The 18,973-nt window shown below is 45.5% G+C and overlaps 1 protein-coding gene across 1 annotated transcript in view; it reads right to left on the bottom strand.

Moving 5' to 3' along the window:
• LOC126179991 (low-density lipoprotein receptor-related protein 8-like) overlaps positions 1 to 18,973 on the bottom strand; it is a 204,528-nt gene that overhangs the window by 55,492 nt on the left and 130,063 nt on the right. Inside the window, exons 4-5 of the mRNA XM_049924657.1 lie at positions 12,136 to 12,254; positions 705 to 939 (exon numbers count right to left, since the gene is read on the bottom strand). Coding sequence (XP_049780614.1) covers positions 705 to 939; positions 12,136 to 12,254 — 354 coding nt within the window. The remainder of the gene's footprint in view (positions 1 to 704; positions 940 to 12,135; positions 12,255 to 18,973) is intronic.

Genomic DNA, 18,973 nt, shown 5'->3' with positions numbered 1-18,973 from the left:
GCAGGGGGGGGGCAGTTGTTGGGTCGGCAGGGGGGGGCAGTTGTTGGGTCGGCAGGGGGGGGCAGTTGTTGGGTCGGCAGGGGGGGGCAGTTGTTGGGTCGGCAGGGGGGGCAGTTGTTGGGTCGGCAGGGGGGGCAGTTGTTGGGTCGGCAGGGGGGGCAGTTGTTGGGTCGGCAGGGGGGGCAGTTGTTGGGTCGGCAGGGGGGGGCAGTTGTTGGGTCGGCAGGGGGGGCAGTTGTTGGGTCGGCAGGGGGGGGCAGTTGTTGGGTCGGCAGGGGGGGGGCAGTTGTTGGGTCGGCAGGGGGGGCAGTTGTTGGGTCGGCAGGGGGGGAGTTGTTGGGTCGGCAGGGGGGGAGTTGTTGGGTCGGCAGGGGGGGGAGTTGTTGGGTCGGCAGGGGGGGGAGTTGTTGGGTCGGCAGGGGGGGGAGTTGTTGGGTCGGCAGGGGGGGGGAGTTGTTGGGTCGGCAGGGGGGGGAGTTGTTGGGTCGGCAGGGGGGGAGTCGTTGCGTCGGCAGGGGGGGTAGTTGTTGGGTCGGCAGGGGGTGGAGGCAGGAAGGAAAGGAGGGTGGGGGAGATTGGGTGCAGAAGACGATTGTGTATAGGGGACAGGGAAAGGATATGATTGCCGGCAGGGCCAGAGATCAATTATATACCAGTTGTCAATAGGATTATATTGCAGGAGGACTGATAGAGAGTACACTGACCTTGGAAGCCGATGGACTGGACGTCGATGGCGAAGTCCCCGAGCCACATACGCCCTCGGCGGTGCCTGAGCCCGCGCAGGAACTCTACGCCGGCCAGCCCGGGCTCGGGCTCCGGTGAGAGCAGCAGCAGGCGGCAGCGCACGCGCACGCCCGACGGCCGCGCCGCCTCCAGCGCCGGCACCGCAGAGCCGTTGTACCGCCCAGACAGCCCGCTGCGCCCGAACAGCTCGTCCAGCTGGACACATACACAAGCACGTCACACCCTCATTACATCGCCATTGCGCCATGGCCGTGTACAAGAACACACAGCTATCACCAGGCGTGTACCGTTCTGTTGTCACTGGTCGAATGTGACCATTCTCATGTTTTCCAGTGGGCGAATATAATAGATCTAAGTAAATTAATTTTACATGGTAAGAGCGGTGGTGGTGGTGGTGGTGGTGGTGGTGGTGGTGGTTGTTGTTTTTGTTGTTGTTGTACTTATTTTCAGCTCCTCAACTTCTGTTTTGATGTGGCATGCCGCTAGTTTCTTTCCTGTGCAACCTCAGCTTACACTTGCACCCAGCGTCATCAATTTTATATTTCATATATTCCAGTCTGCCTTTCCCTGTAGATTTTACCCTCTTCAGTTCCCTCTAATACCACAGAATTTCTGCCGCAACATCTTGACACGCGTTGTATCATCCTGTCTCTTCTTTTTAATGTTTTCCATGCATTCCTCTTCTTGCTCATTCTTTCTGGAACATCCTCATTCCTTATCTTAATAGTTCACCTAATTTCAAACATGCTTCTATAGCACCGCATCTGAAACGCTGCGGTTATCTACTTTTCTGGTTTCCCTGTGATTCACGTGCATACAATGCTGTGTTCCAAATGAACATTTACAAAAATATCTTCCTCAAATTAATTCCTAGGTATGACACTAGCAGACTTTTAGGTCCAGGAATCGCTGATCGCATTTCTGCTGTTGCCCGTCGCTACCTCAGCACTAATATCACGGAACTGCTAGCATTCCAGAGGAAATATTCGTTGCAGCATACTAGTGCACGACCGGTTTTCACCTTCGAATTGTCCATTTACGCAGTAAGAAGATGCGTGATTAGTAGTTAACGAACATTGTGTTGGGAGCAGAGCTAAAATTTGTGAATAAATAAAGTTGTTTTTACAACAGACTTCATGGCTTTTTTCTATCTGATGGAAGACTGTGGTAAATTATTAATGGAAACGGCAGGTAATCAGCTAGTAAAAAACATGTTTAAAGTAACATTATTTCCTTTTGTTCACCATTTTCCAAACATGTTTGGCTGCTACTACACCTTCTCAGTGGATCTGTCGCATCATTGAAAAGCGAACATTGTAGCAGCACGTGTTCCGTTTGAAGGGATAGTTTAATAACGTAAAACAATCACGAACAGCAACAAAACTGCTGACGTAACATTAAATTGTACCATGACGCGTAACAAAGAAGGCAGGAATCTAATCTAGAAACCAAATGTGTTGCTGAATGAAATAAAGATCCATTGTGGATCTAATGCCACGGAAACTTGTGTGGTAAATAGCTAACGAGAATAAACTATTTTGTTCTAGGTAGAATCCTCAACTGTATCTATTGCTTTATCAGTCTAGTACGAAAATAATGGTACTTTTCAGGAAAAGGTCGAATCATCAGCATTGCAGTAAACTTCGCTTGATAAAATACTGAGAATACATTACAGCGCAATGCATCGGAAGCATTGTGAGGTGACACTGAGTCACTCGCGTAGTCATGTATCACTGTCTGAAATTGCGTACTGCTTGTTCATTTCTGTTAGTATGAAATAAGAAGTAAACACAGCCACTGGTACTTACGTAACAAAGTCATTATTTGCTTTTTGTCGCTTCTCCGTCACAAGGTGTATTTTTAAACGGAAGTGTCACAATCTGTGCTAATAACAAAGTCATGTGAAATCTGCCTGCAATTGCACCATTTTTGCGATCCTGAGCGGAAACAAATTGTCAGGTACCGATAAAAACAATATCGAATACACAGAACATCGGTGAGCGACAAACTCATGGATAACACAATCCGAATGAGTAGAAGCCCGTTCACTACCGTGTTCCTTTATGGTGCGACGGGCAGATGAGCGTTGGCGGCCTGTTCTCGAGAAGTGATGGCAGGATTAGGGCGATAAGGGGCCATTAATTCGAGAAGGGGCTGAAAACAGACGCGGCCCGGAAGACGAGGGCAATTAGTATGAAGACGGCAGCTCTGGGGGAAGGAGCAAGCGAAGAAGACGCATCAACAGACGATATCGCAGCCGCAGAGAGGGAGGGGAGCAGAAAATGTACGTGGGGGAGGAACGAGGCGGGCATCAAACAAAGTACACAAAAGACGACGCCATGGCGCGCTTCGCAGTTTTAATTAAATTATTATTAAAATCTGATATGGCGCTGCGACGAGTGCGCGCGGCAGCTCAAAGCGGCAAACATCCAAGGGAAATCGATGCCTCTTTGACGCCCACTGACAGTCGCCTCACAGCGAAGCCCGTCAAAATCACGGCGGCCAAAGGCTACGGCAAAAACAGCGGCTGCGCAGCGTCTCCTAAGCTGTGTGACGTCTGCTGCTGAAGCCAAACCTCCATCCCCACTAACAGAAAGGTAAACGAGATTCCATTTGTAGACTCTCGGGGAGAGCCGGAATTTCGTCGAAGTTAAGATGAATGTAGAATAGTGGGCACCACAGGACGCTGTATCGAGTAAGGAAGCAGACTTTCGCCAGATCCTGCGACACATTAAACTTTTATTGAACTGTCACTCTGGACGACTGCTCTGATCACTTAGTCTTTGTCTTATTTTCACACTGGGATGTTAAACAGGTCACAGAGATTGACTAACTTCTTAATTTTTACTGTTATATCCAAGAGATTATTAGTTTCTTGACATGCTCTAGAGACGTACTGCAAATCGGTAAGCCTTTTTAAAGTTCTATTTTTGTGAAGGTCCACACCGCCAACGAGTTTTGAGGACGAAAACGTGGTCCCGGTAGGACGTATAATTGTTTTGTTACATATGTTATTGGCCAATTTCGACCTGGCAGCTTAAGATAAGTCCTTTAAAGTGACCGAAGGCCGAAATTGGCCAGTCGCGTAGAGTATAAAAAATATAATACAATCTACCTGGACTGTGTTTTCTTTCTCAAGAATGCAGTACGTCTCCCAGGAGGATTCCCAACTTCCCTCCTCCTCCTCCTCCTCCTTCTTGTTCTTGTTCTTCGCAGAAAGAAAGCTTCTAGTTTAGCCTCCTGCAGACGACAAGGTAATCTGATACGGAGAACTAATTCTGGTGGAATAGGATGAGCGAGGAAGCCGGCTGCGGCTGCTCTATCCGACGCATTCACCTCAAGTCACTTAGCGAAGAAACACCAAACCCAAGGCAGGGTGGCGAGGCTGGGGTTCCAGTCCCGCTACTCTGCCTTAACCACTACGTCATCCCTTTCGGTGATATTTGGATAAAGTCCGAACATTAACAGTTAATTGGCTCATTTTTTAACTGGACATGGCCCTTATCCCACGCACTTGCATTGAATGTCGCATTCAGAAAGAAGTCGTTGCACATGTGGGGGAATTGGTTCCGCAGAACACTTCCTTTTCAAATGCGTTAGATACACGCATTTACGTGATAACACAGAACACAAAACGGAAGCAAACACTACACGATGCACTGAGGAATCAAGGTACATAGAGTTGAACGCGATCGTCAACAAATTCTCAAAAGCAGAACGTGACATATACAATATAGAAGGCACAGAACACAAAGACAGGCCGACAGAGATAGCTCAAGTAGCTCCAGTACTGCCGCTGAAACGAGTGACAGTGACAACAGTCACAACACACACAAAAAAATACATAACATAAAACATCTAGAACAGCCACAACTAGCCACGTGAACATTAATCAAAGATTGAAATTTGTGTCTTATTATGGATGAATCTAACTAAAAGTAATTAGAACAGTCCGTGGATAGATGATGTTCTAAAATCCGCGTCAAACCTGCACCCCACATTGTTAAGTAGTTACATAAATCAACACGTCACTGTAAATGCAATAAAATGAATAACACAAATTTAATACAAGACAAGCAAGCAAACTCACAATACACAAAAGAACACATCATACGTATTCCGCAATTATACAAATCAATAGGTACACTACTCAAAGAAATCTAGTTTTATTCTACAAAAATGTTTTTACATGATTAATAACAGATTAGTCGTGGCTTGTTATTCGTCCTACAGCTATGCAGGAACAGTATATAACTTAGATTACTTTGAGACGGGACACTGGTCGAAAGCCACGCAGAATTTGTTTACTAACTATCATTGTTGTTGTTGTAGTAGTAGTAGTAGTAGTAGTAGTAGTAGTAATGTAACCTAACAAACAAACTCACACAGCACTTCAAAATGACTGAGCACTATGGGACTTAACATCTGTGGTCATCAGTCCCCTAGAACTTAGAACTACTTAAACCTAACTAACCTAAGGACATCACACACATCCATGCCCGAGGCAGGATTCGAACCTGCGACCGTAGCGGTCACGCGGTTCCAGACTGAAGCGCCTAGAACCGCACGGCCACACCGGCCGGCCACACGGCACTCTAACACCCAACACCGACATAGATCAGATCCGCGTGGACTGAAAAAATCTAATTTTTTCGAAGAGATGTTTATGTGGATAATGCTAAAAAGGATAGCACCACATGTGGACGCTGGACTTTTAAGTTCAATACCAGAGCGTGGAATGTCAGATCCCTTAATCGGGCAGGTAGGTTAGAAAATTTAAAAAGGGAAATGGATAAGTTGAAGTTAGATATAGTGGGAATTAGTGAAGTTCGGTGGCAGGAGGAACAAGACTTCTGGTCACGTGCCTACAGGGTTATAAACACAAAATCAAATAGGGGTAATGCAGGAGTAGGTTTAATAATGAACAGGAAAAGAGGAATGCAGATAAGCTACTACAAACAGCATAGTGAACGCATTATTGTGGCCAAGATATATACGAAGCCCACGCCTACCACAGTAGTACAAGTTTATATGCAAACTAGCTCTGCAGATGACGAAGAAATTGAAGAAATGTATGATGAAATAAAAGAAATTATTCAGATAGTGAAGGGAGACGAAAATTTAATAGTCATGGGTGACTGGAATTCGTCAGTAGGAAAAGGGAGAGAAGGAAACGTAGTAGGTGAATATGGATTGGGGGTAAGAAACGAAAGAGGAAGCCGCCTGGTAGAATTTTGCGCAGAGCAAAACTTAATCATAGCTAACACTTGGTTCAAGAATCATAAAAGAAGACTGTATACATGGAAGAAGCCTGGAGATAGTGACAGGTTTCGGATAGATATTATACGAGTATAATGGTATGACAGAGATTTAGGAAATAGGTTTTAAATTGTAAGACATTTCCAGGGGCAGATGTGGACTCTGACCACAATCTGTTGGTTATGAACTGTAGATTAAAAATGAAGAAACTGCAAAAAGGTGGGAATTTAAGGAGATGGGACCTGGATAAACTGAAAGAACCATAGGTCGTAGAGAGTTTCAGGGAGAGCATAAGGGAACAATTGACTAGAATGGTGGAAAGAAATACAGTAGAAGAAGAATGGGTAGCTTTGAGGGATGAAGTAGTGAAGGCAGCAGAGGATCAAGTAGGAAAAAAGACGAGGGCTAGTAGAAATCCTTGGGTAACAGAAGAAATATTGAATTTAATTGATGAAAGGAGAAAATATAAAAATGCAGTAAACGAAGCAGGCAAAAAGGAATACAGACGTCTCAAAAATGAGATCGACAGGAAGTGCAAATTGGCTAAGCAGGGATGGCTAGAGGACAAATGTAAGGATGTAGAGGCTTATCTCACTAGGGGTAAGATAGAGACTGCCTACAGGAAAATTAAAGAGACCTTCGGAGAAAGGAGAACCACTTGCAGGAATATCAAGAGCTTTGATGGAAACCCAGTTCCAAGCAAAGAAGGGAAAGCAGAAAGGTGGAAGGAGTATATAGAGGGACTATACAAGGGCGATGTTCTTGAGGACAATATTATGGAAATGGAAGAGGATGCAGATGAAGATGAAATGGGAGATATGATACTGCGTGAAGAGTTCGACAGAGCACTGAGAGACCTGAGTCGTAACAAAGCCCCGGGAGTAGACAATATTCCATTGGAACTACTGAAAGCCTTGGGAGAGCCAGTCCTGACAAAACTCTACCATCTGGTGAGCAAGATGTATGAGACAGGCGAAATACCCTCAGACTTCAAGAAGAATATAATAATTCCAATTCCAAAGAAAGCAGGTGTTGACAGATGTGAAAATTACCGAACTATCAGTTTAATAAGTCACGGGTGCAAAATACTAACGCGAATTCTTTACAGACGAATGGAAAAACTGATAGAAGCCGACCTGGGGGAAGATCAGTTTAGATTCCGTAGAAATGTTGGAACACGTGAGGCAATACTGACCCTACGACTTATCTTAGAAGCTAGATTAAGGAAAGGCAAACTTACGTTTCTAGCATTTGTAGACTTAGAGAAAGCTTTTGACAATGTTGACTGGAATACTCTCTTTCAAATTCTGAAGGTAGCAGGGGTAAAATACAGGGAGCGAAAAGCTATTTACAATTTGTACAGAAACCAGATGGCAGTTATAGGAGTCGAGGGACACCAAACGGAAGCAGTGGTTGGGAAGGGAGTAATACATGGTTTTAGCCTCTCCCCGATGTTATTCAATCTATATATTGAGCAAGCAGTGAAGGAAACAAAAGAAAAATTCGGAGTAGGTATTAAATTCCATGGAGAAGAAATAAAAACTTTGAGGTTCGCCGATGACATTGTAATTTTGTCAGAGACAGCAAAGGACCTGGAAGAGCAGTTGCACGGAATGGACAGTGTCTTGAAAGGAGGATATAAGTTCGTGGCACAACTTGACTAGAAGAAGGGATCGGTTGGTAGGACATGTTCTGAGGCATCAAGGGATCACCAGTTTAGTACTGGAGGGCAGTGTGGAGGGTAAAAATCGCAGAGGGAGACCATGAGGCGAATACACTAAGCAGATTTAGAAGGATGTAGGTTGCAGTAGGTACTGGGAGATGAAGAAGCTTGCACAGGCTAGAGTAGCATGGAGAGCTGCATCAAACCAGTCTCAGGACTGAAGACCACAACAACAACAACCACCAAGCCCCCTTCCCCAGGTGGGTCCTGTTTGGCCGCACTTGCTAATTAAGTAGCCATAGTTCACGTTTCCTCATGTACGGCAGGCACGTCTGAAATACATGAATGCCACACTAAGTCGTTGCCTACACGTCGGTGGTTACGCATTCGCATTGGAGTCACGATGCGTTGCACAAACGCTGTAGCAACGCCCTAAACGGAAACTTTTCGATCGCCTCTTACATATACAGGGTGATTATATTTGAAGTTGAACTTTCAAACCGCTGTGGAGGTAACACCACTGGTCAGAATGACGTCAAATTGCAACGGAATATTATCGGAGACGGGGGAAAACATATGGCAGAAGAAAAATAAGTAGTTACAAAAAGTAGCAATAGATGGCGCTGTAAGCATTATAATTTAATAGTGGTCGACGACAAATGACGAACGATTGATACAACACGCCTAAGGTGTGCGTTTGACGTTAAACAAACTGTACTACTCACTGTGCATGGGTGTACAGGTGTGGTAGTTACGTAAGCCCATCCACCACGGCAAGGTCATATCTCATCGGATGTGCAACATCGGTTTTTATTTGTTCTGAGGCCAAAAACCGCATAAAAACATCAATCAAAATCAGATCGGATTATTAATTTCCGTGTGACTAGCGCAAAACATATTCAATATGCTGTCCACCGTTTTCTGCAACAAGTTGAAATCGAGAAACAGCATGTTCCACAACTGATCGAAGTGTTTCCGGGGTCACGTTCAGAATGTGTTGCGCAATGCGTGCCTCCAATGCAGCTAAGTTTGCAATCGGAACACTGAACACTACATCTTTCACATAGCTCCACAGCCAGAACTCACATGGGTTAACATCAGGTGATCGGGACGGTCAGGTTGTAGGAAAATGGCGGCTGATAATTCTAGCATTTCTGAAATGTGCGGAGGTGCGCCATCTTGTATAAAAATGATCCCATCGACACATCCACGCTGTTGGAGAGCTGGAATGACGTGGTTCCGCAAAAGACACACTTAGCCATTACCACTGACAGTACAGGTAACAGGAAGCACCTGTCTCTTCGAAAAAATATGGCCCTATGATAAATGACGACGTAAACCCGCCCCACACAGTGACTTTTCAGGATAAAGTGCTACTGGTTGATTTGTGTGTGGATTTTCCGTTGCCCATATTCGACAATTCTGTGTATTGACATATCCTGTCAGATGAAAGTGGATTTCGTCTGTCCACAAAAATCTTCCGTGGCCAATCATTGTCCACTTCTATGCAAGCAAGAAATTCTAAAGCCTTGCTGGCAGGTCAACAGGACGCAACTCGTGCACCTGGGTAATTGTGAATGGATAGCAAAAAAGAGTGTGTGTGTTTCGTAGGATTTTTCGCACCGTGCCCACGGGCATGTTCAATGTCCGGGCAAGTCTCCGTGCACTACACGTTTGCACACCACCACTCGTCGTCTCCTGCATTACTGTGGCCACTGCTTCCACTGACGTCGAATCAGTTCGTTTCCTCCCTCTACCAAGTTGAATACCAAAATAGCCCGTGTTTTCGAATTTCCGAATCATTTTCTCCAGACCCACGGCAGTCATCGGACCAACGTCTTTTTTCAAACCCTTCAGTGTCCGGAACTTTAGCAGAGCGGCGTGTGCGCAGTCATCATTCTTGTAACACAGCTTTACAAGCAGAGCGTTATCCTGCATTGAGACAGACGGTCACGGTGAACGTCGCAGACGCGAAGAGGAAAAGCCGTGTACCCGGCGTGTTTATAACAACTTCAATGGTCGTGCGCACGAAAGGCGTTTTCCTTTATGTATTCTGACACATAGAGCGCCATCTATTGATCAATTTTCACACTATTTTTTTTCTTCTGCCATACGTTTTCCTCCTCCTCCGATAATATTTCGTTGCAATTTGACGTCATTCTGATAAGTGGTGTTATTTCTACAGCGTTTTGAAAGTTTAATGATAATCAACCTGTGTAGTATATATATATATATATATATATATATATATATATATATATATATATACTGACATGCTGAGAACTGCAGGTCTAACTGATACGGAAACTTAAATTCAAGGGGGGGAGAGTATTTAATTAACAACTTTAGATATGCGAATGACAGCGAGCACTGAAGGAGATATTAAAAGCAGGCTGGAAAAAGACACGAAAAGGAAGTCAAAACTGACCAATGGCGAAATTTGAAGAAAACGAAATTGCTGACAGCAGGAACGAATACAAATCCAATGATATACGGAAATATCACGGAGGAATGGGATAAGTATATGTTTGTAGGATCTACGATGGCAAAAAGCAGCTCCTGCACTAAGAAAATAAGAGAAAGGATACAGCTTGGTCGCGATCGGGGAAGCGAGGCGTTTGCCGCGGGAAGTGGAGAGCTGGGGCCAGTGGTACTCGGGCCGCGACGTCTTTCTCTCTACGTGCCGTGAGGGTCACGTGACTCGAATTTGTGGCGAGACATACTGACTCTGAGCATTGGGAAGTTTGTGTGCATACAACGACTTTCTAGGGTCTTTTCTTAGTGCAAAGCTTACTCAAGTCTCGCTGAACTGATTAATTCGCCGTGTGGTACTCTACTTGCGCACCGCAGTTGATTCGTTGCCGCCGAATTAAGGCCCCTTGTTGCTTTTTCGTCTAGTGTGTCTTCTTGTCTTAAAGTTTAGATCGAAGTTTTGCATATGGGCGTGGTTGTTTAAGCTGCGTGGAAGTGTCACTGCCCCGCCTCTCTCGTTCCCGGTAAGTTCGTACATCACAGAGGAGCCAAGTTGGACTGCACATTTCTGGACGTTTAGTTTTCGTAGTCGATGCTCAGCAGTACTTGTGGGATTATTTTTCTATTCTACCATCTTATTTTGTGACACCCACCGTGCGTGCATACTACAACACGTTTACACAGCTCAGCCAGCTCGTTGAGCGGCGTAACTGTGGCAGTGGTTTATTTAATGTGGTATTTCCCCCTCCCATTCTTTTAACGTCAGGGTTTTGTGGAGTAGTGTATATACGGTCTGTAGTTGAAAAGATAACATTTGACATTAGAGGTTTCCAGTGTTATGACCTACTCTATAATGAGTTATCATTTGACAGAAAGTCCTGTTTCATTTTTTAACTGTTGCTGGTCTCCAAACTATTGTTACCTTTTTGATTTAACTGTTCATGATTTTTTTTACCTGGTATTTAATGTATTAGTTACTGATAGAAATTGTTTGTCGAAGTATGCATAGTGTTTGTTTTTAAATGGTAATAAAATGTGTCAAATGGTGAACGAAGTGCACTTAAAACACTGCCCCAGCCCTTTCATGTGTTTGATTTTGGTTAAGCTGCAATCTGAATAGTTTTCAGAAAAGTTTCTCTCACTATTGGCCAAAGTAAAAAATGGCTGAATCTGTGATCTTCCCCATAATTTTGTTGGGTTGTGGACGATGAAAAATTTAAATCACAAGAAAATTGATTCTTCTAAAGTTAATTTTAATAACCAACAGCCTCAGTTTCACCGTTTACCTAGAATTTATCTAGGTTTCAGCCGGGATAACCCAACCTTCTTCCGAATAAAAGTAACTACCGTTTGTCCATAGTGGATATCAGAAGCTAAAACTACAAATCCATAAATTATCGCCAGACTGTAAAAACTTATCAAACTGCCTCCGCCCCATTTCGCGACCGCGATGCGGCAGCCACGATTGCTGTACTGTAACTGAATGTTGGGTCATCCCGACTGAAACCTAGGTAAATTCTAGGTAAGCGGTGCAACTGAGGCTGTTGGTTATTAAAATTAAAATTAATATTTATAGAGTTGCTGACAGGGCCGCGAAATGTTGAAAATATTTAAATTCTTCTTAAGTCTTGGGTTGGAGGAGGATATAACTCTGAAAAAAATAAACAAATAAAACCAAAAATATCTTTGGAAGTCAAAATACTCCATCTGAAATTAAGGTACTTTCGAGTATATCATGACAGCAGAAGACCCATTATAAAAAGGTGTAATGCTCGGGAGAACTAAAGGTGACACACATTGAGCGAAATGAAGGAGAAGGTGGTAAGACGGGGTATCAAAGAAAGGCCAGAATGACCCTGGAAGATCTGATGACCAAAACAATGTCCAGGAGTGCATGGAAGGACACCGCACATCGTGTCGAGAGGAGTCGGAGACGACGCGCTGGAAAAACATCTACACGGTGCTCCTGCTGGCGTGTGGACCGCCCAGTCACTCACCTGGCGACAGATCTGCATGGAGAGCTGCGAGAAGTCGTCCGAGCCCGGGTCGGCCAGCTCCGGTACGAACTCCTCGTTGGTGATCCTGAACTCGCCCGCCACCACGCTCACGCCCTCACCTGCAAACACAGGACGCACCACGTAACACCTGGCACCACTACATACGTATAAAACTGCTCTAGCGTGAAAAAGAGCTGTTGCGAACAAGAAAAACATCATCCAGGTGAAATAATTCTTTGTGCTTCCAAGCCTTATTATTACTCTGCGCAACACAAATGATCACCCTTTCGAAATCTCGTTGTTGTTTCTCGTTGCGACGTTGAAGCTTGAAATTGAGCTCAAAGGTGCCTACATCCTTCCTCTGTAATGGCGTAATAGCGTTGCGCCTTGTGACGTCATCCTAGGGTTCGGCGACGCTCCCCACAGCAACGTATCGGCCAGAGCTCATAAGTTCACGTGAGCTGTGCGGTGGGTTACTGATGTCACATTGGCACCAAATTTCATCGCAATTCTGCCCAACGCAACTGAGGACGTGTCACACGATGAGAAAGTCGTCGCTCCTCCACTTACCCACATTTCACCCCTTCTTTTCACGCCTCTCCGATGGAGGTTAGAACTGCGACGCCCTCGCGTTTTTCTTATGGGTGGCCGAGGGAAACGTTTTGAGACACACCGATTCAACGCATGTGCCAATGGCGCACCCCACTCTGACCACGCCACAGGAGCGCGCGAAACAGGGGGGATGAGAAAGTCTAAGCACCTTTTGTTGCTTCGGATCGTTCAACCATCCGAAAGGTGTCATCAGCGTAAAAAATTGTCAAGAACGTCGTCGTGTTGCTTATCGCACTGCGGTCTGCCGTTTTAGACAGCGAAACGAATGGATATTAACTCCTTAAGGTAAAGGGGGTGGTTTCCTTGAAGCCATTTACACCACACCAGAGAGACCGTGTCTGCTCTGGGTGGCGGTGTGTCTCAAAATGTTTTCCTCGCCCACCCATAAGAAATCCACGTGATTTCAACAATGGCAATCACGGTTCTGACCTAAATCACAGAGGCGTCAAAAGAAGGAGGGAAATGTAAATCATCGAGTAGAACAGAAGTGATACTTGGCGCTCCGCAAGGTAGTGTCATAGGCCCTCTGCTGTTCCTGATTTATATAAATGATCTAGGTGATAATCTGAGCAGCCCTCTTAGATATTTTGCAGATGACGCTGTAATTTACCGTCTAGTAAAATCATCAGACGATCAATTCCAATTACAAAATGACCTAGGGAGAATTTCTGTATGGTGCGAAAAGTGACTATTAGCACTAAACAAAGAAAAGTGCGAGGTCATCCACATGGGTACTAAAAGAAATCCGATAAATTTTGGGTATACGATAAATCGCACCAATCTAAGGGCTGCCAATTCGACTAAATACCTAGAAATTACAATTACGAGCAACTTAAACTGGAAAGACCACATAGGTAATATCGTGGGGAAGGCGAAACAAAGACTGCGCTTTGTTGGCAGAACACTTAGAAGCTGCGACAAATCCACTGAAGAGACAGCCTACATTACACTTGTCCGTCGTCTGCTGGAATATTGCTGCGCCGTATGGGATCCTTACCAGGTAGGATTGACGGAGGACATCGAAAAAGTGCAAAGAAGGACAGCTCGTTGCGTGTTATCGCGCTATAGGGGTGAGAGTGTCACTGAGATGATACGCGGGTTGGGGTGGCATTCACTGAAACAAAGGCGGTTTTCTTTGCGGCGAGATCTGTTAACGAAATTTCGATCACCAACTTTCTCTTCCGAATGCGTAAATATTTTGTTAACACCCACCTACATAGGGAGAAATGATCATAATAATAAAATAAGAGAAATCACAGCTCGAACGGAAATATTTAGGTGCTCCTTTTTCCCACGCGCCATTCGAGAGTGGAATGGTAGAGAAGTCGTATGAAAATGGTTCGATGAACCCTCTGCCAGGCACTTTAGTGTGAATTGTAGAGTAACCATGTAGATGTAGGCAAGAGAGAGTGCGACACGTCCGCGGTGGCACTTGGCAGAACTGTGGTGAAATTTGGTGTCAATGTGGCATCATTAACCCACCTTACACCTCACATGAACTACTGAGCTCTGGCTTTCTTTCCCATGTGTTGACACTTTGCTGTTTTGAAGCGTCCTCTAGCCCCAGGGTGACGTCACAGGGAATCACGCTGTTGCACAAGTACACTGCAGGCGCCTTTCAGCCAAATTTCAAACTTTTATGCAGCAATGGGAAACAATTACGAGGTTTCGAAAAAGTGATCCTCTAATTGTGCTGCACAGTGTAGTTGCAAACACAAGAAAGCTCAGAAAAGGAAAATGAAGAGTCTGACATACATGCAATGAAAAATTTATCGTTCAGTTTTAGTATAGTTAGTGCATACACCACATTTTAGTGACTAGGGCAGCACACACGCATTCAAGTCTGAGACTGTTCCAGAAGAAAGTAGTCATTTATTTTAAATCTGTGTTCCCTACATACCGGATTATTATAAATAATCTTAGGTGTTATGAATGCTGCAGTGCGGGCTGAATATCGCAGAACGCTGAACATCGTAGGTGTCTTCATTAACCAGTGGGCTCACGGAGTATGCTGAAAAAACATTAATTGTTCTGCTTTCCGCCACCAGGTGAAAATATGGCACTAAATGCAGCCAGAACGTAGTGTGTGCGGACGATAAGGCGATGAACGATCAAACACATGATACCGGTGTTTCTGGCATGTTTATTAGGATGTGGTCACAAGTTACAGCGTGTTATCTATTGTTTCTCGACTCAGTAACATTCTGTATCCGTAACACGGCATGGCGACAGTTGCTCTCAGTATGTTCGGTGTTATTAGAGCGATATGTCGTCGTATGCTTTCCTTCAAAGGAAGAGTTCGAGTACACTCCTGATAGAAGCTTGGAAGGTAGGAGACGAGGTTCTGGCGGAATTGAAGCCGTGAAGACGGGTCGTGAGTCGTGCGTGAGTAGCTCAGATGGAAGAGCACTTGCTGGCAGAAGGCAAAGGTCCCGAGTTCGAGTCTCGGTCCGGCACACTATTTTAATCTTCCAGGAAGTTTCATCCCTGAGAGAGACCATTATTGACAAATCACCACGAACATAAGTCACATGGATTTAGGTCGGAGGATCTGGAAGGCCATACATTTTGAAATTGTGTGGAGATGATGCGGTCGTTATCACAGGTTTCTCGAAGCAAGTGTTCATCTGGCAAGCGACATGTCGTGTCGCTCCATATATTTGCGTTGTAGAAAAGCTGCAATCACGTGTTATACAAAGATGTCCTTATAAACATGCAGATATCAGTGTACACCTAATAGGCCCGCAAAATGCTATCTCTTCGACATCATCCTGAAGAAAAACGGACCGAGAATGAAGGAGCTTGTGAAACCGCACTACACAGGCACATATGCTCAGTGCAAAGAATGTTCCTGCACAGCATGTTGCGGAATAGAACACCATATTGCGTCAGTTCAGTGCATTCACGGAACCGTGCAGAGTAAAATTCGCCCCATTCGCCATAAAAATATATACTGACCACATGTCACCTATTTACAGGCGCACCATAAATCGAAGGGCAAAGTCACAGCGTTTGTAGCCTATGTTGGGGCTTCATTTTGTCTGGATACAAGAGTAAAACGGCCACAAACTTTTGAATAGGTAACCAGGGGAGAAACAGTTTTCCTAACACAGCTCGAGCACTGGCCGCAGAATTTATGGCAAATGCTGTACTATCGGCTATAGCTGCAACAACTTCGCTAACGACTGCCATTGGCATGGGCTGCCTTCTCCTTCCTGCTGCACACTAATTCGCCTCTTTCTTCAATTTCTTGATCATGTTCTTTTGCCCATTTATAGACATGGTGCTTCTATGCCGCTGTTTCTATCTGCGATATTCCCACAATGCAGCTCTGCTACTGCTGCCGTTCTGACACAACAATTTTACCAGTATTGCACGATTTTTATTCTCAATAGCCATCGCGTTTCGCATGTAAAACTTCAACATTATTAACCCATTAAGCCAACCGTCAACTCACAAAAGAAACCAACACGCGTCACCAGGCGACAAACATGTGAGTAAGATAAAAAGGAATTACAAACATTGACTGCGAGTGGGCACTTATTGAAATCAATGGAGATAACTAAACTTTGTGCTGGAGCGGGATTCGAAGCTAGGTCTCCTGATTACTAAGCAGATGCTCTGACCACTAATTTTTCCCTCTCTCTTCCATTTTGTTCGTTATACTTGGTCATAGCGGACGTCACATGACATCCGTTGAAGTTCGTTGTTGATTCCTTCACTCAGTTTTCTTTTTAATTATTACGGAGACCAGCCCGTTCTCTGACCGAACACGCTGAGCTACCGTGCCGGCGAAACGACTAAACCATTCGGACACAGTGGTCATTAGCCGGGCGGAGTGGCCGAGCGGTTCTAGGCGCTACAGTCTGGAGCCGCGTGACCGCTACGGTCGCAGGTTCGAATCCTGCCTCGGGCGTTGATGTGTGTGATGTCCTTAGGTTAGTTAGGTTTAAGTAGTTCTAAGTTCTAGGGGACTGATGAACACAGCAGTTAAGCCCCCTAGTGCTCAGAGCCATTTGAACCACAGTGTTCAATGCAACTTCACGAACTACCCCAGCACGCCTCCCGCCAGACCCGAATTCTCAACTTATCCACATACTACTACTGTCATGCCCCTTGCCCACTATCCTCATTACTCGCGGCGTTTCGCCGATTTCCGTAAGAGTATTCAATCATACTTTTTTACAGAGACTGTGGTCTAATACGCGCTGTACTATGCAGCCACAGTTACCGCTCCTGCACCAGTGATTGGTAATGTTCTGTCCGATTCACCTTGTAGTTGATGCGATACAGCGTTGTACACAATGCTTCCGTATTCGAATCTATAGCTTGCTGACATGACGTTTACTTACAGAAAGGCAAATGGCTACAGGCAGCATGCAGCAAGGTTGTAGCAGGAGACATATCCCTGCCAACAACCACAGCATTCAATGTTTGCAATAGTGTTTCACCGTTTGAGACAGGGTCGTTTCAGGAAGCAGGCAATCATGAAGGACGAAACCGAAATGTTCGAACACCAGCCTTGGAGGGAAATGTGATTAACGCAATGGAAGGAGATTGCCGTGTCAGTACCAGGCAGCTGGTCCGCCAGTATAGGGTAAGCAGACAATAGTGTGTAACATTCTCCGTAACAATTATTACTATCCTTATCACTTACAACATGTGCAGGGCTTACTAGGACGGACTTTCCACATCGGTAACAGTTTCGTCTGTGGTTTCTTCATCAGGCAACCACGATTGCGGGATCTGTCTCATTCATCCTATTCACAGATGAGGCCACCTTTACGCGGAGTGGTATCTTCAGCTTTCCTAACAGTCATCTGTGGGATAGTACGCAGAACCTCCACGGTGTGTTGACAGCGAATCATCAGCATCGGTGCAGCCGGAATGTGTGGTCCGGGATAATTGGCGACCGCATTTTGGGACCAGTCTTTCTTCCACGTTGCCTAACAGGCCGGAACTATCGTCGTTTCTTGTGAGTGACTTTGCCTCCCTTGCTGCAAGTAGTGCGACTGATGACTCGAAGGGTTATGTGGCTGTTACATGATGGTGCTCCAGCCCACTTCGCCGTCAACGTCCTGGCGCATCTCGATCAGGCCTTCCTCGTCGATGGATCGTACTAGGGGTCCAGTTGCATGGCCTCTTCGTTCACCAGATCTCAACCCACGCGATTTCTGGTTATGGGGCCATCTCAAAAAAATCGTGTATGCAGAGCCAATTCTAGATGCGGAGACAATGTAGCAGCGCATTCATGCTGCTTTTAATACTGTTCGGGTGCAGCCTGGCCGATGTAAATGCGCGAGACAGAACATGCTACAGCGCGTACACGCGTGCGTTGAGGCACATGGAAGCCATTTTCAGCACTTACTGTAACTGTGGCTGCGTGGTACAGCGCGTATCAGACCGCAGTCTCTGTAACAACGTATGACTGAATTAATGGCCTCTAGTGTGGAAACCATGCATTTCCGGATATAAATTCATTAGACCATGCATTTCTGGACATAAGTTCATTAGACCTTTTTTGTTCCGTATCCTCTGTTCTTTCTGACATGAAACTGCAAATTAAAGCCACTGTGGTACGTTGGTGAACTGATCAGTGCATCTGCCTAGTGAGCAGGTGACCTGGGTTGTAATCATAACCTTGGTGCACGTTTTCATTCGTCGCTTCAGTCTGCAGGTATACATCAAGATGCAAACAGTCCCAAGGGCACGCTACCGCTACCTCCTGACAACGCTATGAGAGGCTGTCAAGAACAAGTGGCATAGGAAGCTTTCCACGGGGGGTGTTTTCGCTGAGTCTACGGAGAACGCAGTCATACGCGCTACTTTTCTTGTCTATCAAATTTTGTTTAATCGTTCACCCCCTACCACGCTGTGTATTCGCCTGACACGGCATTCGCTTACTACCACCACCACCACCACCACCACCACCACCACCACCACCACCACCACACCACCACCATCCTCAGATGAAGACATCGTTGCGTGACAGGCATTTCAAAATGTGTCCGAGTCTTCACGATGGCATGCTTGAATAAAATCTTTACGATTTAGAAGCCGTCTCAGATCGAATGAAACACTCGAGCTTTCGATAGCTTCCTGTGCTGTTGTCATCACCAGTAAAAAGCACTGACTGCTGGGCTGGCGCTGTGTCCCGGTCACGGGGCCGCGATGAGCGGCGTCTGGAACCTTCCAGAAGTGACGTATGCGCGAAAGGGGTTGGGCA

Source organism: Schistocerca cancellata, chromosome 1 (genome assembly GCF_023864275.1).
Source record: "Schistocerca cancellata isolate TAMUIC-IGC-003103 chromosome 1, iqSchCanc2.1, whole genome shotgun sequence".
Lineage (NCBI taxonomy): Eukaryota > Metazoa > Arthropoda > Insecta > Orthoptera > Acrididae > Schistocerca > Schistocerca cancellata.
The sequence above is the reverse complement of the archived record's forward strand: the minus strand, read 5'-3'. Positions and strand labels throughout refer to the sequence as shown.